Genomic DNA, 27666 nt, shown 5'->3' on the forward strand with positions numbered 1-27666 from the left:
ACCAATCACGCGATCGGAGGAGCAATTTTTTCTTGGAAAGATCAATGCTTTTATTACTAAAATTTAAATTATTTTTACTAAGAATTGAAGACCCAGAAATATGCTTTAAATGTATTAGAAAATTCTCTAATTTTGATGAAATCACTTTATTATGTTTATAGACTTATTTATTATCTTATAGAAAAAATTGTACTTCATTTTTTCTTAACGGTGAATTTTGGAAAACATATGATGTCTAATGTTCCTAAATTAATGTTGAATATTTTTTGATAACAGATATTAATATATTGAGCAGTAAGATAAGCACATAATCTTTTATTGAACTATAAGATACTGTGTTTTATTCTGAGGAAATTTAAATAATTTAGAAAGAATATACTTTGATTTTATTTCTCTACTCCTATATCTTCGTAAATGAAAATTTTTTGCATATATGTTTTCGCTTCCCAGATATAAAGACTTTATTAATAGAGTTTCAAAGAAGAGTTTTTTAAAAATTATAAGAATTCAAATTACTCAGGAAAATAATTTGCTGACAAAAGATAACCGGTAAATAAAAGTGATTAAATTATAGGGAGCTGATCAGAAATAAAGTTATATATATGAAATCATTAAAAATAAGAATTTAAATAAACGTTGAAAAAGCAGTCATTAAATTTGCTTCGATTTTAGAAGTAACTTGTTTTCATAGTATAACAATAAGGAATTTTATTATGTGTTTAAAGTTGAGAATAAAAGCTACAAATATATTAATCATATTTGAGATAATAGCGAAAGAAGAGTCTTTATTCTAACAAATAGAGATAAATTTGAGAATTCCAAATAAAATTATGATAAAAATTTAAAAAAATATTAAATTTATTTAAATATATAAAATTATTGAAAATAATTTTAATAAAACTTCTTTATTATATTTTATCGATAATTTGTATGAAAATTCGGAAATAGAAATGGCTACTAAGGTAATAAAGTTTTACAAGACATATATACTGATTTTCTTATAAAAAGTAGCTAATTTTTTTATGAAATTCGTGACATATACAATTGCTTGCAATTTTAATTATTAAAACGTTTTTTAATATTATTTACAAATTGCTACAATGATCTACAATGAATTCTGTGTAAAAATACTCAATTAATGAGCTTAAACTAAATACAACACATTATATTAATTAATTTCATAAAATGTATATTACTAAAATGTAAATATCTTAATAGAAATGGAGAACTAAAAATTGTTTTAACTAACAAAAGGATGAATTAATTGCAGCTTTAATTAAAAATATTGAAATGTATTATTTACATATATTTGAAATTAATCCTCACTAAGGGAATTTATTTAAAAAGATTTGAAAAATGAACAACTAATTCTGGAGACAATTATGTGGTGTAATCAGTAAATTTATACATGAATTCAACAGAAAGAATTCATGCATAAACTTAGTGATTACTTCAGGAATAAAAATTGAATATAATTCAACGCTGCGATTGCAGGTAAAATGAATCCAATATTAATTTAACAAATAATATTCCAAATGCTACTTACAGATGATTAAAATTAATCTATATTAAGGAAATTATTTGTAAGAATTATTTATTTAAATATAGTTTTAGTAGAAATAATCTATTTTTTGTAAGCCCTGAAGAGAAAAATAATCATTAAAAGGAAAAGGAGATATTTCTAAAAATCCATAAAATATCATTTTAGTGAGGTTTTTTAAAATTAAATTCAAGAAATATGAATTTTCTCAAGAAGATACCACATCATATTTTTTTAGAAAAGATTTTTATTTTACCCAAAAATGTAAGATATAGATTTATTCTTTATAAGAGAATGTTCCTCAAATATCGATTGCAGTAATTAAAATTAATCTTCAAGTTCATAAAACGGGTTTAGGAATTTACTGACAAAATATTTTTCTTTTGCTGAAACTGACAGAGAACTTTTCCAGCGTTCCCTGATATGTCAGAAATGAAACTTAATCATAACAGAAGACAGGATTACTTCCTCCAAATCATCAATTTCTTCTAAATCATCTAGACAGTAATCGACAATCTAATCACGTTCGTAGGACGGAATTATTACGCCGAACTGAATTATCGGCTGCCTCGTCCATTGGATAGTTCGAAAATTGACATTAAACTTAAGGTCTATTGACAGTTGCTGCTCCATAGAACGCAAGATGTCATCATGCTGTTGATAAAGATGACTTTCACAATTAAATTTTGTTGATTTTGCCTTAATTTTGCCTCAGAATCAAGAATATTTTAGAAAGTTAGCGGTATTAGAATTTTCCTTCATTGTAAGGTAGGAAAATTTTGTCAGGAAGAAAAATGTATTTTATAAGCAGAGTAGTGCTTTTAATAATGTTTATGAAATTTATTGTTTTCAATATATCTTAAATTTTATGAGCTAAAGTAAATTAAATAAAGTAGTATTATTACTTTTATTTATTGAAAGAGGCGCTATAATGAATAAAATCATCATCAGTAAAAAATGGTGTATCAAAAATAGAAAGCAAAACTTTTACTAAAAATAACTTTTGAAGAGTTTTTAACCAGTTTACATTGAATAGGAAATAAAAGCCGATAAGGTATATTTTCGAAAATGTTGAGCATTTCATTGAGTCGTATATATATTATTCGATTTTTTTCTAGATTTAAAAATGGATTGCTATTATTATTGTATGAACACATTTTTATGCGTTCTGGAATCCCAAATTAAAATTTTAATACATTTACACAAACGAAATCAGCAATATTGAAATAAATAATGTCATTTTCAATATTAGTGCTTAATTGTGGAAAATTTTGCTTTTTTTAGCAATGTTGAAATAGGATAATAACTTTTCGGTTAAAAACATAAAACCTTTTTTTTTAAATATTAAATATAAGAATTGTTTTATACGTTTTTACTAATATTTCATGATTTAACTAAAATAATTAAGATACTACATACATAAATTTAGTAAAATTAATGATTACTTGAAAAATCAGGAATTTTCTTTACAAGCATTTAGTAATATTCTACATGCGTAATTAGAAAAACCGTATAATGTCATACTTCTAACATTATTTTCATTTTTTTTCTTTACTAATCGAAGAATTTTTAAATGTAATGAGAAAATAATAAAATGTTTATGAATAAAAAAATTAAGATATTGCAAAAAACATTAAATATTATATATGATGCTTATTACTATTATTTTCAGAAATCTACGAAGTGATAACGTTCCATTACATTAATTTATTTAGATGTGTGTTGTCCCTCGTTAGTATCATTACAAAAGATTCATATGAAAAATAATTTAAAAAAATTAATACTTGGTGGTAATAATTTCTTTGAATATAGGAACATTCATATAATATAAATTTTAATCTAACATAAAATTCCTGTTAAAAAAGATAATTACCCATTGCTTAAAATATGAATAATCTTTTATTAATTTAAATACAAAATTCAATTAAACGAGTAAATGTGGTTTCTCTGTCATAATAAGACATAACTTTTAATAACTGCAGTCGATTAATTTACTTTTATTTTTAAATGTATTCACCCTTGAAGACATTTCAGATGACACATGTGTATCTGAATTACTAAATCTAGCCCATTCATAAATTCATTCAAAATCCGCTTTATATGCAGTTGAAGATTGAAGGGACATTTTCCTTTAATAAAGCATTCTTATTTAGTAAAGTTTCATTTCATAACCTTTGATGCACTGAATCGTGTATATCAGAAGTAATCTTAAAATTTCATAAAAATACAACAAAGTTCAAAGAGACGCAATCCTAGTATGTATCTGAAAATATAAAGACCCAAAACGTGAGAAATAGCATCTGTCGTGAGCGTCGTAGACTGCAGGAATAAACTATTTCCTTTTCCTGAACGCAATCAGAGAGGAAAATAGTTTTCCCAAAATAGAATAGTTCTCATTACAGACCTAGAAACTCTAAAACTTTGGTCAATATCTGCTCATTTACCATTACATGGCCAATGACATCGCCGAAATCCTAAATGAACGAATTATTTCTGTTAATATGCAGTACAACTTCATTTACCTGAAATAAATTGGAATCGTGTTTATTTCTGATATTTGGAAATTTCCACTCAGAAATTAAGTAATAAAATATCAGGCATTGAAAACATTCAAATTTAATTTCTAAAATTAAATTCAACACGCTTAAGATATTGAAAAATATAAATGTTTTTTGATTTATATAAAAAAATCTCCGAAATCGATTATCCGTGAAGGTTTATTAATAATGTATATAAATATGTATTAAAAACACATTTATAAGAAAAATATGTAAGTATACTATCTAGAAATAACTTCTTCCCACAAAAAATAGAACATCAAGGCTTTTGGCCACACTTTCATTATTATTTTTTCCAATTTCGATTTGTTTCATTTCTTTTTTTTCAAATCTGAATCGGATAAAAGGAAATTCACATTATTTTTATTTTGATAATCGGAGATTCGTATATTATTGAATGCGACGATGAAAGATACTTATACTATTAATTCGGATAATCGAAACTCTATATTACAAATGCATATATTTTCTAATATATTTCAATATTAGAAAAGTTTTTAAAATAAATACAAACGATAATTAATAACACATGAAATTAAAACATTTATGCTGAATTGCAAGAAAATAATCTTTTTATAATTATTAATAAATAAAAAAGCTTTAATTACAACAATTAATAGGAAAAGTTTAAATGCACTTAATGATACTAATTAATGATATTAAGTACAATGACGTTACAATCTATGGGATTTATTAAATAATTTTCATAATTAATTAATTTGATGATTTACACTTTATCGTATACGAAATATACAAAAAATAGAATTGAAATTGTGAAAAAAATTTGAACAAGAGATTTTGACGAATCTTTACATTTCAGACTTTCTTAAGATCATATTTTTGAAATTAAGTCTGCTGTTTTGTCTGTCTATGAACACCAAATTTTGAGCTTTACCAATGAAATTTGATATATGATTATTAGTTCAAATTTTTAGATTTATAACAAGTTTTGAACGAAAGACAATGAGAGAAAGTCTATTTGCCCGGCTGTCAAGTACAAATAAAGATATTTGCAAAATTTAAAGAATTAGATAGATAAAAGTAGCATTTGATAGACAGGTTTATCATCTAAAATGTTGCTTTGCTCTAAGTTGTGAGTCAAACTATTAAAGGGCTGACAATTTATCTGTGTGTACTTTCGTATTAATGTACACGCAATAATACTAAAGCGCAATGATTCTATAAATGCGAGAATATGAAAAAGAGTTTTTGGAAAATCACTCCTACTGTTTTTGATTTGTAAAATATCTATAATAAAATAAAAGGAGACTTCGTTTCACACATTTATTTCAAAACACAGAAAATTAGACATGCTATTGAAAAACACATGTGGAAATCTATTTTACAAAAGAATAAACAAAGATGAGTGAACAATGTAATGCATCCATACAAAGTGCAGTATCAGAAAGAATCGAGCATACCAAGTGCACTATTTCATCAAAATTCAGGCAAAGAGAGAATAAATTGAATAAATTATGCATTCTCCGACCACTGATAAGAAATATTACATTAAAGAACATTTTATATGAAAGAAAATTAAGAGTCTTTTAATTTTAGTACTAACACATTTGGGACAAAACCAAATTTAATCTGCGATATTATATTGCACCACCACTGCAAATTTTACAGTTTAGAAAATGTGAATCACCCCACCCCCCAAATTTATTCTCTTTGCATAACATAAAATTACAGTTATATTAATTTATATTTGATTTTTTTTTCCATTTTATGGCTTCTATTTCCTTAACTTTTATAATTGTTAGTTCAAATTATAGCAAAGAGAAAAATATAGGCAGCGTGCATATTAAAATGAAAATTAAATTTCTTTTATAATTCACAGGTTTCTGATTGCTTAAGATTCCTCAAAAAATTATAAACACTTCCAGAGTTGTTCAATAATGTCATTATCAGTTTCAGAAACTAAATTATTTATTTATCCTTTAAAGATGGAAGTATTCTTATAAAACCTCTCAGTTTAATGCAGTTTTTAAAAGAACAAATAAATTATTTATAACATATGACATATTATAATAGAATAAAAGTACTTAATATAAATTTAGTGAATAATAATTATATTATAAATTTAATACAAATATCTTAAACTTCAAAAACTCGGAAAACAAATTCAACCAGATACAGTTCAGAAAAAAAACCCATGCATAATGCAAATTGTCATAAATTCGTCCCCTTGAACTTCCTTATTTATACATATGTGTACATGCATAGAAATGAATACACACACAAAAATTATATACATAAAAAATAAAGGTCAGTAAAATACAGGATGATTTTCAGAAATACAATAATGGAAAAAAGACATTACTTATTACAGTATTTGCACAAACTATTCCTACAAAAGTAACACAACTTATGTCAGGATATCAATTCTTGATCATGAAATGTAACAAGAAGCACCTTATTAATGAATGAAATTTTTATTAATGGTGTAAAACATATTACAATCCGCAACTTTAGCTGCCTTTGTAGGATTGAAAAACAAAGTGATCACTATGCATGCCAAGCATATTTACACTGAAGTATACGAAAAAAATACACTAAAAATTCAGTGTCGTGAAATATTATTAGTATATCGTGCAGTTTTAATATATAACACACATAAACACCGAGAAGCTATTATTATTTTCAAATGATATAAATGATACATGTTGTTTACATTCGTGTAAATCTGAGAAGACAATTAAAAAATCTTAACTGACTCTGAGATTAAAATAAATACAAAATACATATTAGTAAGCAGAACCTAATTGGCACCAAATTATGTCATTGAAACATAACGCAAATATTACGACAAAAATGGAAACACAGTTAATATGAATACAGTTTTTCACTTTGTAATGGATATTCTGCTTTCCGAAATTTTTTACAAATCTTAATGGTGAGCGAAAGTCCCAAAACACGATTTTGGCATCATTTGCAGAAATATTTTTATGAATCATATTCAACACGCATTGTTTATATATCTAATACAGTAAAAAGAAAGAACTAAGCTTATTACTGTTTTTCGTAAATGATCTTCAAAAGTCATTATTGTTTTTCATAAATAATTTTCAAAAGTTCTGTATGTTGCAATGACTTTCAAATTTATATCCTTGGAGATACATTGTATCCAGCTTTTATCACCAACAAATATCTCAAACTGATAAACAACTGAAGCTAATTCCCTTTTAAAGTCTTCATTACAAAGAATTTCAAACCACTAACACATAACTTCAAAATTTATGCAAATAATATTTAATGCCAATTTTATCAGGAATTAAATTTTGAAATCCAATTAGATTTCCATATTTTATTCATTAATTTGATTCAGGAATATTTCTTAAGTGTTTCAATTAATATGAAGATCACCTTCACGTGTTGTACTCCCTTTATAAAGTTTATATAAAAAGAGCAAAATGAAAACCTTTTACATCGACATTAGATGAATAGTACTTAGAGTCTGAATAACATGTTACTGCCCCAGTCGTTTACAGAATATTTTGGAGAATTGGAGCAAACAGTCCATCATCATTTCAGCACAACTTCAATGGATTGGATCTAGTAAATTGATTAAAGGAACTGAACAAAGTGCTATATAATGTCCATAAAATAACAGAAAACCATTACAATTTAATCATATACATTGATTAATTTCCATTTCCATTTAGCAAACAAGACAGTATAGAATAATTCTACACTTCATCATTATAGAATCCTGGGATTATTTTCCTTTGAATCCGGTAAGATGCTTAAGATTCTTGTTGCTAGTTTTCTGTTTGGTATTTTGAGTAACTATCTTAGAGATAATTGTAATCAAATATACATGAAGATATATTTTTTTGAATCTTAGTTTATTTGTTTGTTCATTTCTCCACATTCTGAAGTTCCCAAATAGTTTAGCTGTCAATATTCAGCAAAAATAGAGGTTTAGCTTATGCTTGTTTTACTTTTTAACTAAGCAATCCAATACTTTTTTAGAGTCTTCACCACATAATACCTCCATGTTTCTTGCAAAAAAATCCAATAGAACCTGAATGCAAGTTGTTCGAATTGAGATAACCACACAGGTATTCCAAATAGCATTCTGAATCAGCCGAAGAAGGAAAGAAAGAATTCATGCTCAATTGTTTAAAGCATATCATCTTGAACTGCCAAGTGATTGGCTGATCCACTTCTTTTAGGCACATTCACGACAGATGTAGTTGTGGTGAAACTTGTGCAGCTTTCTCTAGCTCCTCTATCCCTGTAAAGAGCTATGCTTTCTCCGTGATGGGGAGATAAATGTCCAACAGAATGTCTCGGTGTCTTACCCACAGTTTTCTGTGTTCTCCATCGTTCAAGATGATGGCGCAGGGAGTTTTGAACCTAAAGAAGAATTTTAAAAATACTTTATTTATATAATTAAATACAAAATGGAGAAGTTATATGGTAAGAATATGGTAAAAATATGGTAGAATATGGTAGAAATATGGTAAAAAATATTGTAATTATCAACATTTCATTTTGCTGTTTCTAAGTATTGTTGTATATTATTTCGAAATTAAAATGAGAATTGAATAAAGTAAAATTAAGTGATGTTGAAATGGTAATTGACTTAATTTTTTTAATCTAATATCCGTTGTTTTAGAATTTCAGTCCTTTGTAAGAAAGCTAAAGTTGGAAAATGTTTAATCAAAATACCCACATGGAAAAAAAGAAAATATTGGAAAACAATATTGTACAATATTTAGAAAAACTGGAATAAATATAGGAAAGAGTCTTGCATTTTACTGTGTTTTAATTTAGAAAAAAAAGTGTAAAAATATTATATTTTCATTTTTATAATAGTGTGATCTCTATAGGTTGAATAAGTGGTGTAGAATAAACGAAACAATCAAAAGAACTTTTCTACTTCTATTTGTGGCAATTTAATTAGGACATAGTTTAGAGTCTAAGTCAAGATCTTAGCATGAGAAGAAGGATTTTCTATTACTAATCTATTCTGTGAAAAATTATTTTTTAAAATTTAGATAATGAGATAAAAAACGAATGAAACTATTTTCAACAGTCTATTTACTTTGTGAGAGATATAATGTAAATTAATAGGAAATATGTGAAGAAAATTTATGCTCTCGGGAAGATCACCTGAATCCAGAAGAAATATTAGGTTAACAGAAAATTCAAGTGTGAAGATAAATTATATAAAAAATACATCTGAGATGTAAAATTAAACCATTACTTATCCTGAATTATATGGAAGTAATTAAGCTAATTAGTACTTATCCTAAATTATATGAAAATATGAAACTAATTAAAACTTATTAGTACTTATCCTGAATTATATGAAAATATGAAACAAAGTAAACATATTAGTACATTAATTTTATGAAAATATGAAAAACTAATTAGTATTTATCCAGTCCCTTCAATTGTATTGTCTTTTTTCATCCGAAGTATTGTTTTCAAAAGTTTTTATCATGTCGTGTTGTTGTCTTCTGAAATGGAAGAGACGACCTATTCTTTTAAGCTACATATCTTCGTTAGATATTTTTTTTATATATTTCATCGTCACCTTCATAAATTAACAGAATAATAATAATAATATGCATTAATTTGATAAGGCTCACAGAAAAAAAATTGATAAAAATGATAAAATGAGAAACTGTAATGGCTTTTGAAAAACTCTGCTATCAGGATAAAATTCGCTATAGAATATTTCACCAGCAATGACTTTTATTAGATTATAAATAATGTAATGATGTGTGCAATAACAATCGCATGTGAAAGTATACATTTATGAAAAAACGTATCTAAAATAAATTATCTATATTTCACAAAGCAAGAAGTGGTGTATAAGTAATATATTATATTAATCTCTTTCATTTCTAATTAACACTATGGTAATTTTTAGATAATTTATCCCAATAAGGAAACCCGTATTATGAAATGTACGGGACTTTGGTTATTTCAGTAAAGTGCTTCCTAAATGTCGGTAAAGTAACAATGCTGTTTAGTATTTTATAAAATTATAAATATAGATCATTAGTTATTTTATTTTTACTAAGTTTCAGCAAATTTTCCTGAATTTTCATATAAACAATCTTTAAATGACAGACAATAAATTATCATCCTGGATTCGTTGATCATTCATTGATTGATTATTGAAATAATCATCGTTTCTAGAATTAATATTTCATATCCACTTAAAGACACCAGTAAAGTATCCATGTAGAAATGGTTTTTTATGAATGCTGATAGCAAATTGAACTTTGCAGTGATATATAGCAAAGCAGAAAAAATGCCAATTTTTCATACGAAATATAGTAAATTTATAAATATTCTAACTGCTACTAAATATAAAAGATATCTTTTTCTCTACCCCAAATTCAGAGAAAGAAATGATAAATAATATCTAAGAGGACAGGTTGAAATATTTTTCTTTACGAAATACGAAACTGACAAATGATCGTAGTTGAGAATTGCATGATATGTAGTGACTACTTCAAAAGAAAAGAAGTTAAGCTTTGAAGTAAAACTGCAACGATAGTTTGATGATCTTCCACTGCAAACAACTAGACATTTTATGATGATAAATGGAGCCATCTTTTGAGTGAACAGAAAAGCTCTGGAAAAGTAAAATTCAACGAACGCTTTGAAAAAAGACAGTAATACAAAACCTGAATAATAAATTTGATTTAAATAGAAAATGTAGTTTCGGTTTCAAACTATTTTTTCTTTTTATTCTTCCTGCTCATAACCAATTTCAAATTATTTTAAAGATACTTTGTTATTTCGAAGCTTAACCTTTTATTTTTTAAAAATCGGAATTTTTTAATTTCAAGAGATTAAATTCATTATTCATTTATGATTGGTTGTGACTCGTTATTCTTTTACTATGCGTTATTTGTTAACAAATAAAACGAAAAATATCTGGAATATGTACTTGATTTATATATAAAATATTGGATTTCCGATAGTATTTGTTATAAAGTAGAAATCAATAAAGGCAGAATATATTAATTTTTAGAAGGACTTTGATGGTAAAAATAGATACCTAGAACTTAACGTTATTTTAATAAGAATTTAAAGTAAACAAAAACAAAATTAACATTTTTAATAAGAATTTTAAAATTATTCCGGTAAGAAAAGAGACATTTTATTAAAAACATTTATTCTTAAAAAATAAAGAAAATCCTTTTCTTTTCAATAATACCATGTATACATATTATATATTTGTGTTTAGAAATTATTTTGAATATTAAAAAAAAATATTCTTTACAATATAACATTTCTCTTTTTCCTTGACTCTTTGTTTTACCATTGTTGTTTTTACTTTGAATCTTAGCTCTATAATTTAGGTTTTGATTTCTGATTTATGACTAAATTATTCTTTTTCTTTGTTTTACGAGCGCTTACGATAAGCAAATCAATAACAATAAATATATATATTTTTTAATATATCAATTATAATTATGCAAATATAAATTATATGCTTGCAATTTTCCGAAAAAGAACTTCATTACATATTGTTATGCTAAGATTTATTTTACTGTGCGGATGAATTATTCAACATTAATTTGTTAAGATATCTTAATTTTTTATATACTAAATTATGAAGACAATATATACTTCAAAAACGTTTCAAAATTGATTTAATTTTCAATAATTTAGAATCCCTGTTCAAATTTGTACAGGATTTTCAGTTTATAGAATTATCATTTACAACTTTGGAATCCTTGCTTAACGATATCGAAATAAGTAATGTGAGATTTTAACATGTATTTTATTTTCATCAGAAAAATTTAATGTAATAAAAGTCAAATGGATTCAGAAATAAAAATTCTTAATTCTTTGAATAAAATATTCTTCTGACATTAATTTAAAAATTAATTAAAATTTTAAATAAATATAATGATCTAATATTTGTCATTTGTTTAAAGGCCAATTCCACTTTATCATTTTTGTTTCAAAATAATTGTATATTAATAAAAAGTTTTTTTTTAACAATTTAATTAATATTTTTAATGTTTAATCTTTACGAAGCTTATCTTACTCTTAATTACAATATCCTTTGTAATTCAAACGTACTTCTATTAAAAAGCATTTATTGTATAAATTTATGTTAATGTTTTATTTTTCGATTGATTTTTGTAAATATTCTCTTAAAATGCCTAAATCATCAAATAGAAAAGCATAAAATAAAAAGACAAAAGGTTACTAAGAATCCAAAGGAAATAATTTGCTATACTTACTTCGCCATTTAAGAAACAGTACAAGACTGCAACCACAAATCCCTAGAAAAATTTATGAATTATTAGTAATCCTTAGCAAATTTAAAATATTTTTTATAAAAATTAAATATTTACAGACTATAATATAATTAACTCATTTCAAATGACTAATTTTAGATGTGTAACAATAAAATATAGACCTTATATATTATATGAAATTGAGCTGAATTATCTATTAAGATTCCTAATTTTTTAATTAATTAGGGATTAAAAAGGTGAAATATAAGAATTAATAATCGGTTTAAAAAAGAAAGTGAAGTTTTAAAAGGTTAATGTCTGACAATTTTTTTAAAAAAAAATTCCGTTTAAAATTGTAAAAAAATCATTAAGACCTTTTTTTTTTCCTCGAGTTTTTCGTTTTTCTAATTTATTAAAAAAAATTTTATATATAAATACTAACTGAAAATTATTTTTTTGATATATATCATTAATAAGGATTAGTCATATAAAAGATAATTGATAATTAATGCAATGCATAAATGCTATGCTTCTATAAAGAAAATAAAGAGAAGATCCAAGACGCAGAAAATTGATTAAAAATAGGGAACATCTTTTATCTCATATACACGTTGAAGGACAATATTTTTAAATGTTGGAAATAATAAACATGATCTTTCCAATAACTGACACTTTCTCATTGACCTTCTACCTTAATTACTAGTTTATCCATGTTTTATTCTTTAATAACCCAAAAATATGTATTATTCTTGCATCAAATGCATATTTATGGAATATTTTTAAAATGTTAATTTAGAAATGCTTTGAAAGAGATTTTAAACTCTTAAGAAAGAGATGAAACGCTGAAACTTATTTAAAAAATTAAAATGTAATTTTTTTTTATATAAATAAAACTATTGTCAGTAAAAATTAAACTAGTATAACAGTTAACAGTAACAATTAACAGTAACATTATTAATTTTCCTTCACTTTATGAAGAGACTGAAATAATGTAGTAAGTATATGTATGAATATGCATAGAATTACATCAGAAGTATTAAACACTATAAAGAGATCTATCACAATCTGCAAGTCCAAATTAAAGAAATAATATAAAATGAAGATTAAAAAGGAAGACTATGATGAAGAAAGTTATTAAAGTAAAAATAAAATATCTTTTATTTCATTTCTGAAATATAAAAAAATGAAACATTGAAAAGACTCCAACTTCAAGCAATTGTGCTGATTTATGATATTATTTTCGCCATTTGGGTGTATAAAAAGTCAAATACAATTCTCTAAACCTTTTTTTGAAAACATAATTTAACATCATTAATTTACATTAACATAATTAACATTAATTTACATTAACATAATTAACATTAATTTACATTAACATAATTAACATTAATTACATTAGTTACATTAACATAATTAACATTAATTTTAACATAAGATACTCAGTTAAATTTCGCCTTTCCGGAATGCCCCTGAAATCTCCCTACCCCTTACCATCCATAAAAGCACGTTGTTATTCAAGATGGGAAGACTGAGTCTTGAGAAGCAAAAGAATGAGTTATTGAGGGCAATTCTGAAGAAATCATGGAACAAGAAATTATGGAAACAGTGTTGCTATCAAATTCTTTGATCAAAATGCCTGAAACTGAGAGCGTGTCGATAAAGTTAATAGCTGACGAATGTATTAGAGTTCTAGATGTATATCTAAGTTAAGAGTTTGTTATATCTTTATGTTGTTATGTATATGTCCTCTTATGTCTTTTTAATAACTTCCTAAAGCATCTAAATGCTTTGTTTCTCGTCTGAAAATTAAAAGTTACATTTGTAACAGCTGCAGTGCATCTGTTGTTGTGACTTTAACTTTTTTTAAAATTTTGCTAAATAATGCTATGGCTAAATGCTGGCTGACGTCTTTCTAATAAAAATGGCTGAGTGTGCTTTCGAAAAAGATAGAAGGACACAAGAAACAAACAAAAAATACTGAGGTTTTTTTTTAAAAAAATAATTTATATGCAATGAACTATTTTCAATTTTGTATTAATGTACAACTTTAATCTTAAAAATATAATTTTAACTTTAATAAGGCTCATAATTGTTGTATAAAAAATACTTTGAATTCGTTTTACGCAGGATTAAATGCAACAATCAAATGCAAAACAACATGAGATGTTAAAACTTTAATAAAAAAAATCTTTAACCGAAGTATCTTTCTCCGTTTTAATTCGGCTTGATACTATAATTTCATGCAATGAATTTCATCGAAGTTGATATTATTAAAGTAATACTACTAATACGTGGAATGAACTACTGGCTGCCGATAAATTAAAAAAAAAATATCAGAATTTGTGAAGAAGAACTTTGCTTACCTGTATTGATAGTAATGTGGCTTGAATATAGATGAAAACCACTTCTGCAACTGGGTCACTTGGTGTAGCGATGACAACGATATACGTTACTCCTAGTAATGGTATAAGTACCAAAAGAGCCTTTGCAGCTTTTCTGCAAAAATAAAAACCGGATGCAAATTAGGAAATGTAATAAAATATAGTTCATAAATGTGGGACAATTTTTATCATGAAATTCCAATTCAATTATTAGAATTTGTCTCAAATCATTTGTAAACCCAGTTATCATATCGCAGCTTATGGTTATTTAAGCAGCAAATTACATGCTTCAGTAAATAAGCAACATCAAAACTCTGTCAGCAAAAATTAATGTACGGAGTTCTGTATAAATCACTACTCTTTTCTTCGTCGCAACTATTTCAGAAAATAGACAAAGAGAAGCAATGGTATTTCTACTTTAATCCTTAAATTCGTTAGATAATTTTCCCTTACTTTAATTTAGTTACATAAAAAAAACCCAAAAATAGCTATTTGAGGAGGGAAATTATAACTTTGATCTGTAGTCAAACAACAAAAACTTGGACCGCCTAAGTGAAATGAAGAAAAATATGCTGCGACAATTTAAGACCTCTTACAATCCTTATCGTTATGAAATACAAAATTTTGCAGTCCTGTCCGAAATAATATTTTAAGTTTGGAAAATAATGTTACTTTGTCTTAATGAATCAATCAGAAATAATACAAGAAGTGCATTAATAATATAATTTAGAATTGACACAATGTGCACTCTTCTCTGATTGAAAGAAAGCATAGTGATTGAATGAACAGTTTAAATACTTCATAATTTTTTGTAACGAAACTCAACACTAGAATCGAAGAAAATTAATAAAAAATATTCCTTTTTCAAAGTCATAATATTTATGGACATGAAGTGTAATTTCCTATTGAATTGATGACGCAAAATGATGCTTTAATTCACTTTACTATTAATCTTCAATAGTTGTTATAGTTTTCAATGCTAAAGGTGCTTCTCGATATGACAGTGCAGAATATATAAATATTTAATATTTTAAACAGGACTTTAGCAACTGTTGCTTCACCATTACATAAATTAAATGACAGCACGACCTTTCTACCTCGTATAAAGAAAAGTTTGAGTTATAAAGTTTAATGTACTTGAACTAACACCGAGTTTTTGCCATGTAATAATCCAACTTAATCAACAGCTTCGAAAATAAATTCATTTCTTATTAATATCTAGTTTGTGCTTTATATTATGAGCACGTCACAGGAAAGAAAATCCTTGAAAATATGACAAGAATCTAAATAGGATAGTTTATTTATTTTTTATTTTAATTTCGACTTGTCCATTACACGCAAAGCCATAAATGCTTTTTTTAAGCTCAAAAATAAAAATATAACTTCAAACCGAAACTTTTCATAGGAATTTATCGCGATCTTCTCAGAAATATAAGGTAATATCTAATCAAGATTTAAAAAAATATTTTCTAATCAGAAATGGCAATGGATGTGACTTGAATCCTCATACTTTTATTAATAGCTTTTCCACAAATATCATTTCAAAATACGACGCATTGAAAATAAAACGATTCTGAAATAATTTCTAAACCTAAAATACCGTAAAATAAATTTGGAACATGAACAAAAGTGAAAACGAACCGAATTTATCTTGGTTCTTTCCAAAATTGGATTTGCAGTAGCTTTATAAAGAAAAAAAAAATCTTTCACATATATTAGCACATGGGCGAAAAATAAGTTCTATTTCAGACTTCTCCACGAAATTATATTTCTAACGGTTACATCAAAGTAACGGACCATATATAATATGTTCATCAAATGAACGCCTTACTTCGCCGCTTGACAAAGTATAATAGAGTACTCTGTCAACATACTTGGGAATCACAGTACTTAATTGGTAGAAAATCGTCTCCTGTACATGGGGGAGGGGCACCAATATATTTATGACTTAGTTCTACGAAGTTCGAATTCAAGATCTTGAAATAAATATGAAATTTCAAGGTCAAATTTTTTTACGTGAGTGTGTTGTGAAAGATTGAGTGCGGGAGAGGGGTGGAAGAAAAATCAGTTCAAGTATGATCCTAGTGATTTAGCTGCTATCAAACAAATCATCCATTGTTCTATATCTTCAAAGTATATTTTTAATCCAACTAAACAAAACAAATAGCATCGCAAGTACTTATTTAAATCCCATCGTTAGTCTTAAAATTAAAAAAATAATAATAATAAAAATAAATTTTGATAGTACCGAGATGAACAAGATTTGTTATACTCAGATTGAAAGCTAAATTATCATTAGTGGTGTTCAGTTTTCGTAATGCTTTTTTATCATATCCCCCCCCCAAGTATTCATAAAATAAAAAAAAAGTATAAAAACTTTCATATTCGTATTATTAATCGTCACCACGTCTGATAAATCTAAAGACAGTCGCGAATTCATATGCATAGAGACAAAATGACAAAGAGGTTTAAGACAAAATTCTTCCCTATGTTGCATATTCGAATATCATATTCACTAAATATTTCCACTTACGTATTTTGCTTGCAGTGTTAGGATATCAGTTATTCAGAATTTTACACCTTTATCTATCTGAAACAACTCAATCATCATCAGTCGAATTTATTAGACCACAAATAAATTCGACACGTTTCCTAAAATTTCTCGTTTTATTTCTATTTTATACCCTTGGTTCTCATATTTGAAATATCACTTTCACTATGGAAGTTGAACTTAATAAGTATTGATTTTCTGAGTTGGACATAAATTGCAAAAATTTTACTGCGTAACATATTAAATTATTGAGTTTTATTTTAAATTATTTGGAACATATTGAGTAAGAAGATAGAGTATTTACTTATAAAGATAAAATATAATCTATGCATAAAAATTTTGAAATGAAAACATGCTTAAATGAAATAAGAAATGAAATGCTTTTCATTATTCAATATAGTTTACAAGAAGATATATCAATAAAGTAAAGAGATATATCTATATTACATTAAAAAAATTTCATTTTTACATACAGACAAAATATTTTTTAAACATTAATAAGAAAAATGTTGAAATATCTTAATTTAAATAATTTTCCATGATTCCGTGTTGATTAAAAACAATTAATGTAATATAAAATAGAAAAATTAATATAATATAATTATTTGAATGATTATATTTTAGTATGGTAGAACGAATACATGTTGCGCCCTGTTCATTTGGTGTTGAACCCGAAATACTAACAATTCTGTTCAAAAAGACATTTTTACCTTTTTTTTATACAAGAATGTAGATGTGGATTGGAAATCTCATTTTTTTTCTACATTATGCAGTGCTTTTATTGTTACACTTTTTCGGAACTTGAATATAGTTATCCTGAAGCAAATTCATCGCCCGAAAAAAAATCGCCCAGAATGAGAATAAAGAAATAAGAATATAGTTGAATTAACGGAATTTAAAATTTTAATAATCAATAGGATGTCTGGGTATAACTGTTGTCTTGCAACTAATCGTATTGGAATATTTTTTTTCTTGGTTTTCTCCCTGGCAACTTAAGTTTCAAATATTCGTAATCACGAACAGAGCGCAAATGCTAAACATAATTTAAGAGGTTGAAACATGTTTTAATAATCGTTATACTCCTCGGTTCTTCTGCGAGAAATGGTATAATTTGTTTACAATTTGAAAATATCCCAAAATTTCCAGAACTTTTGAATGTAATAGTACAATATGTAAATAAATAAATGACAGGATACATAGTCTCAAAGATAAGTTTCTGTTTAAATTCCTTTATACAAACATGAAAATAAGAATTAAATGTCTCCTGTAAGTCGCTTTTAAATAATGACATTTATTAATATAATATTTTGAAAGTAGGACAAATAGTAACCGAAACAGCACGGTTGAAAAACAGGCATTATTATTGCAGGATTCAAATTTGCATGAAATTTATTTCGAGACTCGCTTTTGAAGTATTTCACTACGAATCACTTTAAAACTTTGTAGTGATTCTTAATATAGCTTAGTATAAGTTTCTCTTAAAGCATATATTTTATCAAATTCATGCATATTACAAATCTGTCGCTATCTGTCGCTTTGTTTCTAAGGAGAATATGCACAGAGTCATTAATGACTTAAAAGACTTTAAAGGAATCTCTTTCAGAAATTGGACAGACTATAAGATGTGGAACAGTAGTTATGAAACATTTCTTGAGACAAAGGTTACAGTTAAAGCTCTCTGCGATATTTAATATCTTTGTGTAAGAATATGTGTTATCCGCAGAATCTTTGCAAGGATTCGTATCAACCATTCGAAAGAACTGCTCTAATATCTAGGAAAATATCTCATTTTGTAGGGGTTCCCATATCTTTCATTCATATGTCACGTTTTACTGAAGGAGCAATGTCTCTTCAATGGACTTACCAAATAAATATAATGACAAAGCATGCATTAAATGACGTTTAATACTGAAATAAAGCACATGTATGAAGGTTTTATTACGATAAAAAAATAAATAGAGAAAAATACAATAAAATGGACAAGAGAATACTAATACAAGTTCTAATCGGTTTAAATTTTATATGAATATTTAATTGACAGAATATATATTCATATAACAACTAAACTCCTTATGTTATATAATATGATAAAAAATATTTATATGATTTAGATTGAAATGATTTTGAAGAGTTTAATTGTATTAACATCCTAATCTTGGATTTAGACTGGATTTAGTTGCTGCAAATGGATGTAGAATTCTCAAATTGCCATAATTCGTATTATTATTATTACAGACACTGGAGCAGGCTCGTTGTCCAATGTTGTACACCATAAAAACAGAAAGACCAATGGAGTTTTCGTAACATGTAGTCCCTTACCAACTGGTATGGAAACCAAGTGTCTATCATTGCCCATAGTTTATTTATTGTTTTGGGTCTAATATTCCTTTTCTCTTATAATGTTGTGACAAAATAAAATTTATTTTCTGCTCAGATCACTGAATGCAAAATTTATAATCAAGCAATAGTCAGAATTTAACGCAGCTTCACAATACAAAAGCCATTTTTTCTCCCTTTTGAATCCATTGTACACAGTTCCCTCTTCTCCAAATAATTTCTTGAAAAAATTATTTATTCTGTAAGAAAATTTTTGATTGATTTTTATCTACAAATAATTTTTTTGCCTACTCAAAATGTCGAGAGAAGATGCCAAAGGTAAATGTGGCAGGCATACCAAAAAACTCATGTTATTTTAATTCGTTAATTTATTATGAATAATCACTTAATTTATCAAAATGAAAATGTTTGTTTATAGAAGGATTATTTAGAAAAATTCACTATTCAAATACTCCTACCAGTTAACCCTTTCTAAGGCCGTGGGAAGTATGCTTCCCACCAAATTTATCAATCTTTATATGAAATTATGTAGGTTGGCATAAGTTCTGACAAATTTTTTTAGAAAGACAGAAACTTAGATGCTTCAGTTCTTTATCTCACACAAAATGACGTGTCTTGGGTTGTCAATTATTAATTTACCAAATTAATTAATTAATCAAACTAAATTTATCTGATAAGCTAAATGAATCCCTTTTCTTATTCTAATTTCAACCTAAAAATATTTTAACATATTATGACTAGAAAAAAATCGCCATTTAAAGGGTTAACATGACCACCATTAATTTCTCTGATATTTTCTTAACTTATTTAAATATTTTAATTGAAGCTGATGAATATATTATTCCAGGCATTCTTCTCAATAAAATTTATTCATTTCTTGCAATAAACTAATATTTTTTTGAAATAATTATCTTTATTCGAAAAAAAATCGAATAAAGAATCGATTATAAAAATCGAAGCACATCATTCTTTAAAACATCTAATAAAAATGTTTTAAATATTCTATTAGAGTGACATATTAATTTACTATAAATTATATATAACAAGTTTCATAAATCCCATAATTATCTTTTCAGTCAGTTTAAATATGTTGATAAATAAGATGAAACAGCTTTCAGAATAGTTGCTAAGAAGAAAAGCATCTAATTAACAAATTATTTTAATATATATTAATACAAATTATTACATAGAAAATTCTGTCGCCCTCAACATCTAATCTTGTTTGTTGAATAAACGACTGAAGTATATTTCCTTTTTACAGAATATCTCTCCAATATAAGCTAATAATCTTTTCGAACTTATACATTCCATTAAGTACTGCGTGATCCTCTGAGAAGTCTGTTGCCACCGAAATTCATAATTCTTTTTTCACGTGAACTGAAGCTTTCTGCCCGGCTAATAGCAAGAATTTGTATTTAAAATGTATTTGGGCGCGAGGTATCAACTCTTACAGAAACGATTTAATCTTAAATCTCCACAAGCTAATCGGCTTTGCTTGAATCTCTACAAGTTCTTCAACTCAGAATGTTGCTATGAGAATTCAGTATCTTATTGGCATTATTCTAGGAATCAATTATCAACTTCCCAATTTTATTTTCTTCTAAAATTGGCAGGTTTTAGCATAAAAATTAAATCCATTATAAATCCATAAAAATTAAATCCATAATAAATCCATTTCTAGCTCACTTTTTCCGAAAGACTGGGTAAATTTTATTTTGATTTCTGAATTTCACATTTGAATAAATTTTAAAATGAGAAAAACTCAAACCGGTAAGGAAAATAAGATATTTAATTTTGAATTCACGGAAATTGATATAGTTTTATATTTATATTTTACTGCATATTTTTTGTCTTAAATTCAATATATTTTAATTTCAAAATTTTTAAGGAAATGAGGGCTTTATGTCAATTATATATATATTTTTAATTTTAACGTTTACTTAACGTCTTTGAAAATAAGTAATTATTATACATGGGGCATTAAATAAGTATAATTTCATTCAAATCTCTAATACATAACTTAATTTTCATGCATAACTCGATTTCAATCAATAAAAATATTTTAGCATTAAAATATCATAGGCATCAAATGTTTAATGTTAATAAGGTGACTTTCAAGTTACACATTTTCTGTTCATTGTATACATGATTCTTTCAAATATAATCCAGCCCCGTGACAGTGAAGTTTTATTAAAATATTAAGTATTTAATTAATCAATTTTGAATCGTACACTATCATCTAATTTAATATAATTTTATTTCCCGAATTTTCATGTAAGCTGCACAGACAATCAGCAGTATACAATTGCCTAATCATTAAACAATGGAAAAAAATAACGCCATTAAATATTATGAAACAATGCAAAAGGCTTGCATTTAAAAAAGAATATCTAATATTGATAATCATACAAAACCAGTGGAAGTTGTCTCCCTAAATTTTATCACATATTCTCTAATAAAGATATTGTACCTTCTCCTCTCATAAAATTATAGATTTCGGATAAGGCCACAAATGCCTTGCAAGGCTTTGGTGAGCAATATTTACAAAAGAATGATCTTTTCCGTGGATTTAACATTTTTATTGAGTCTATCATACAATCCTTGGCAATTTTTTTAACGATTTATCTCATTCATTAGCAAGGGGTATCCGAAAATCAAATTTGTGTTTTACGTGTCTATTTTTTAATAGGCTGAACAAAAAAATGACCCAGAACTAAAATTGCAGTCACAAAATTACATTCTAAATTTCATAAATTATCTCATGTTTGATTAATTGTGTTTATAAGCGTGTGAAAGTGCAGCCCTACAGACATCAATACCTTAGCGGATTTGGTTTCAAATTTGCTAGGTATCTACCCATGATATTGGTACGAAATTTCCGGGTTCGTTTGGATAGTGGGAGTTATATGGTGTGGAGAACGGTCAATCACCAGGCGGCAGTAGAAAATAAAACAACGACGTTTATTTACACGAAGACACACAGGACAGCATAAAGACGACAACTATATACAGCACAGAAGGCGATTATCTTCAGCCGAGACGTGCAGCAAGAACAGCATACACAGCAGCATATAACAAGACAGACAGAGAGTAGCGCACAGTTCAGCACTAGCTTCACTCCGTCGCTGCTCCGTTTATCTCTGGAAGGCCAGTTTTTTTACTGTCGACTCAGACTACTCTGCCCTAGCAGCTGCGGTAGCTTCCTTTTATAGGTCTCAGGAGTCGGGGCTAGACGCCTCTCAAGCAATCAGGAACGTTCGAGGCGCATCTCCGTTCCTACTGGACGGATCGGGAAAATTCACGATGTTTCTGGTATAATCTATTTTGGTGCCAAAGTCTCCAAATTCGTCGCCAAGCTCCGGAACCCTCCGACTCGACACCGGACTCCGCCCAATACCGATGACTGTAAAACATTCTTTCCGATGGTGGAACGAACTATGCGGGGAAGCAGCATTACAGATTTGTAACAATATATTAAATCTGTTTTTCAAATTTTATTTATCTGCCTCTCTTCGTTTCGCAATTACCATGTTATATTCGAACAGTTAGACAGACGAACTTCCTCTGAATGGATTTCACACAAAACGAGGCGGCAGAAATTGACAAATTTGGTTTATATATCAAATTTCATCAGTGTAGTTCAAAGCTATTTAGTCACAGTCAAACAGACATAATACTAAAAATATGTTTTTCGATTTCGCGTAGGGTTTAAAATGGGGAGATATATGAAAATCTATAATTCGGATTTTTGATAATTGCAATTCTTTCTTCTTCTTTCTGTTGTTGTTGTTGTTTCTAATGGCACTTGCCATTGACAAGCCCGCTGTTCGATGACAGCCGGTTTAAGCCTGAGGGGGAGCGCCTCTTGTTTCTATAGTAGCGCCATCTAGGGCCAAGAGAACGACTTAGCTACACACACGTCACAACCCTTTTTATGGGGCGGACTTCATTCACGCATTTCATTCACTTACCCACAGATCGTAATTTAGACCTGAATCAGAGAACGATCACCCCTGATCCAGTACCTCCAGTGGTATTACTCTGATCCACCCCTGATCCAGTACTCCCAGTGGTATTACATGGGGGACTTTGTGACCACGACAGATTTAACGCGCGTCAGCCTCCAAGCACGCGGGGAATCTTCGGCCGGTGTGGTTCAAATTCGCAACCTAAGGGACGCGAATCCGACACTCTACCAACCAGGCTATCCCGTCACTTTCTTCTTTCTATACTTCGTATATGAGAAAGTTAAAAATATTTAAAAATTTGCTGAAATCCAGAAAATATTTATATTACTATTAAATTAGTTTTTAATAAAATGACAATGCTATACGCAATAATATGATGTAAAATTCAGTTTTGAGCAATTATACTTTCCTTAGCTATCGTGAAAAATCCCAAATTCTCATTTAATTATTAATTAATTAGAATGATAGCAAAAATTTAAAAAAAAATCGTTTTGAGTTAAATACTATAATCTGTATATTGTATGGGAATCAAAAGTGATAACTTTTTTTAAACTTAATAATTCGAATTTTATATCTAATGATTTTTTTATGTAAAGTGCTAATTCGTGCAGACATATGTACATCTTCTTTTATTTGTGGCCAAAATACTGCTTTGAAAAGTTTGATGAGAGATTTTCGGAAAATCATTTGTGAATTTAAAAAAAAAAAATGATTCCCAGAAACATCTGAGAATTATTTTAATAAAAAAATAAAACATAGGTTTTTCTTATTTCTTTAGGAAATATCTATAATTCTTTGCCATAATAATAAATCAACTTAACGAAAATATCTTCATCGATTTCCTACCAATCAAATGTAACATTAAAAAAATAATCGTTCACAAAATCAGTGAAAGAAAGCGAACTTTCAAAACCTTTTCTGATACATCATGCTCAGCATAAACTCAGCCATGGATGGAAAGTCAAGCACCGTCAAACAGATAACTTCCTCTCAGAAAATAGAAAATTATGTGTTTTTTTCCCTTCAAGAAATACAGGAAGACAAAGTTCCGCAATTCACTTTTTGATCTAATGGCGTCTTGAAACGTTAAGTCACGGCGAACCGATTTCCAAATGCTTCTAAATAGGTTTGGAAATAAGAAAATCGTGGATTGAATGCCAAAGAATGTCAATTCTGTCTATTCGATGGCAGGCACGTATGAATTCATGTGATGTATTTTTAGTAGAACAAAAAATACTGACCTGTACTGCTTTGATTCCACGGTGTTGGAAGCTCGCAACTTTGTGATCAGAACCCACATAATTTTGGCAAGAAAAAATATGTTTATCTGGAAAGAGAATTTTAGAAATAGTCACAATTGGAAATTGGAAAAATTTAAGATATAATCACTTTTTAGAAGTATTTCTTTTTATTTATTGAAAACATCTAAACGAAAATTTTAATACATTTTGTCGACTAGGAATTATTTATTTTCATACTTCTTGGAAGATTCTGGACTTTTTTGCGTGCGTGTATGGATTATTTATGGATTCTGGATTTTTCCAGGAATTATTTATGGATTCTGGATTTTTATGCGTGCGTGTATGTGTGGTTGTCGTAAAATGCTTTGGAAAAATGAAATCAACAATTTGAAAAAAATATCCGACCAAGAATATAAGAATGTGAATTAAGTTCTAATTATAATTTCAAATAAAAAATATTAAAATATTGGAAAACTTCCAGTTGATAATCGCATTGTTTTAGAACATTTAATTTCCAGTTTCCATGCTGATTTTTTCTGAAAATAATTTTGGAGGGTTCTGGATTACCTTTTGTGTGGCTGTGAGTGTGGATATGGTGAAATGTTTTTGAAAATTAAGATCACTTATTTGAAAATATCATCCAAGAAAATAAGAGTGAGACTTAAATTCTGATTATATTTTAAAATCAAAAGATTTTTATTAAGATATTGAAAAATTTACCTTTGATGACCCCATCATATAAAACATTTAATTTTATGTATTCATGCCGAGTTTTTCTAAAAATATGTTTCGAAAAAATAAGAAAAAAATTCATAAAATAATTTTCTTTGTGGAAATGTATTTAAAATGAATAAAACATTTTTAAAGCTAAAAAGTTTAATATAACGTGATCTTGTTAATTATATGAAGGGGAAAGTAAAAAATATATGAACATTTTAAAATTAATAATAAATAAGAAAATGATATATAGTTTTGCTGTGATATAATTAGTTATTTTTTAATATGAAAATATTTTTCTAAACTTGGAAAAACGAATTCCAGTCTCCAAGCCAATATATATAATATATATATATATATACAAGTCAACATGGAATTCTTCAGAATTTCTTTCGAGTGCATAGGATTTTAAGTGGTTATTTTATGAATATCCTTATTTCATATTTTTGGTTTTACATAAATATCGTTTCAATATTTTTGAATGAATGAAGGATCATATTTCGATATTTCCTATTTCCTTTTGAATGCTTCCTTATTCAAATTTTTTTTCAAATATATTGAATCCTTTGATGATATAATATCCTCTTTTTGCATTATGTTATTGAATCGTTAGACGATTTCACGAATTTTTAAATTCCAATCAGATATTTAGAAATAATCATCACATTTCCTTTGAGTACCGTCTTTTCATTGGATATCAAAAGAAAATGATATATTTATTTTAATACTTGATCTATTGGAATATAAAGCGAACAATTTTTAAGAATCTGAAAAACTCAAACTCAGTTCCGATAACTTTTTCAATAAATATTTACTCAATAAATTCTCTTTTCATGTATATTTTTTAATCAATGTTGTATGCTGTTATATAAATTGAAGATCTAATACGTTTTTTTTGATTTTAAAATGATATATATTTTTAAAAATGTTAAAATCGTTCGAATTAAAAAAACAACAATCGATTTTGTCGATTATCTCCGAATTCCGATATTTACAGTTTACTTAAATTTTCAAGTTAACGTTTTTGATATTTTAAACCCATGTCGTTTATCAGTATGGTACCATTACTTGATAGAAAAGTTCCAAATAACTATGGCGTCATCTTTAAAGAAGAAGGGAGATGGGTCAACAATTGTTTTGAGCTTGAATGACAAATAAAGAATATAAGGTTTTTTTTTTCTTCTCTGTTCTTTCTAGATTATATATTTCAGTAGAAGGCACATTTAGATTTCTTATTTCAAAAAAAAAAAAACATTGTGATTGCTGTGAACATAGCGCTAGTTATAAAAAAAACACAATTACTTTGTACTGAGAAAGAATATTTATTGCATCTTAAATGATTCTAAATCTTCATTATTAAAGTGAATAAAACTGAAAGTATATATTAAAAGACAATATTTTAATTAACCCTCTTTTAGAGACCGGATAAGCTGTAATAGGTAGCGTGATTAGTATCAATAATTAATTTACAATACGTAATTGTTTGAGTAAAATACTAAAAGTAAGAATAAACTACTTTATAATATTAATAATATGCAATGTTGATGTTTTGACTTAATTAAGTGATCACAAGCTATTTTAATTTTTACCTCCATTTAAATGTATCATTGAATGCCCAAACACCCACTCAACGTACTACTAAAGAAATATCCTAGAGGCCTTGATATCACTGCGAAATTCTCCCCTTCCCTCCCTTTTCGTTAAGATTGACTGACTGAATATATATTTCACTTTCTTTGTTCGTTCCCTTTCTGCATACACATACCTTAAGGACATGTGCTGTTGTTGTGATTTTTGAGACAGAGAGAATTTCATTTAACTTTGAAAGTGGAACTCGGTATTCCAGTATTTTGAGATGTCTAAACTCGAATGGTCTTCGGAAAGAGAGAATTAAATCATCTTTCCTTTAACGATTGGAAAATGTAAACAGAGGGGTCTTGCTGAATTGCGTTTTTCTCTTTCTTAAAAACTAATTATCTGACCATACATTGAGGAGTTCTCGAATTATGGTCCGTGTCCTGAAAATAAGTAGCCTATCAACTTTTGGTGAGTTGCAACAAGACCTGAATGTCAACTATTGGTGAGTTCCAACAAGACCTGAATGTCAACTATTGGTGAGTTGCAACAAGACCTGAATGTAAATTATAT

The 27666-nt window shown here is 27.1% G+C and overlaps 1 protein-coding gene across 3 annotated transcripts in view; it reads right to left on the bottom strand.

Annotated features, from left to right (window-relative positions):
- Positions 1–5368: 5368 nt before the first annotated feature.
- LOC129966168 (diuretic hormone receptor-like) overlaps positions 5369–27666 on the bottom strand; it is a 241225-nt gene continuing 218927 nt past the window's right edge. For all 3 annotated transcript variants that reach the window (XM_056080562.1, XM_056080563.1, XM_056080564.1), the window contains exons 10-13: positions 24802–24887; positions 14687–14819; positions 12327–12368; positions 5369–8460 (exon numbers count right to left, since the gene is read on the bottom strand). In XM_056080562.1, the coding sequence (XP_055936537.1) occupies positions 8224–8460; positions 12327–12368; positions 14687–14819; positions 24802–24887 (498 nt within the window). In that variant the 3' untranslated portion in view covers positions 5369–8223. The remainder of the gene's footprint in view (positions 8461–12326; positions 12369–14686; positions 14820–24801; positions 24888–27666) is intronic.

This window comes from Argiope bruennichi, chromosome 4 (assembly GCF_947563725.1).
Source record: "Argiope bruennichi chromosome 4, qqArgBrue1.1, whole genome shotgun sequence".
NCBI lineage: Eukaryota > Metazoa > Arthropoda > Arachnida > Araneae > Araneidae > Argiope > Argiope bruennichi.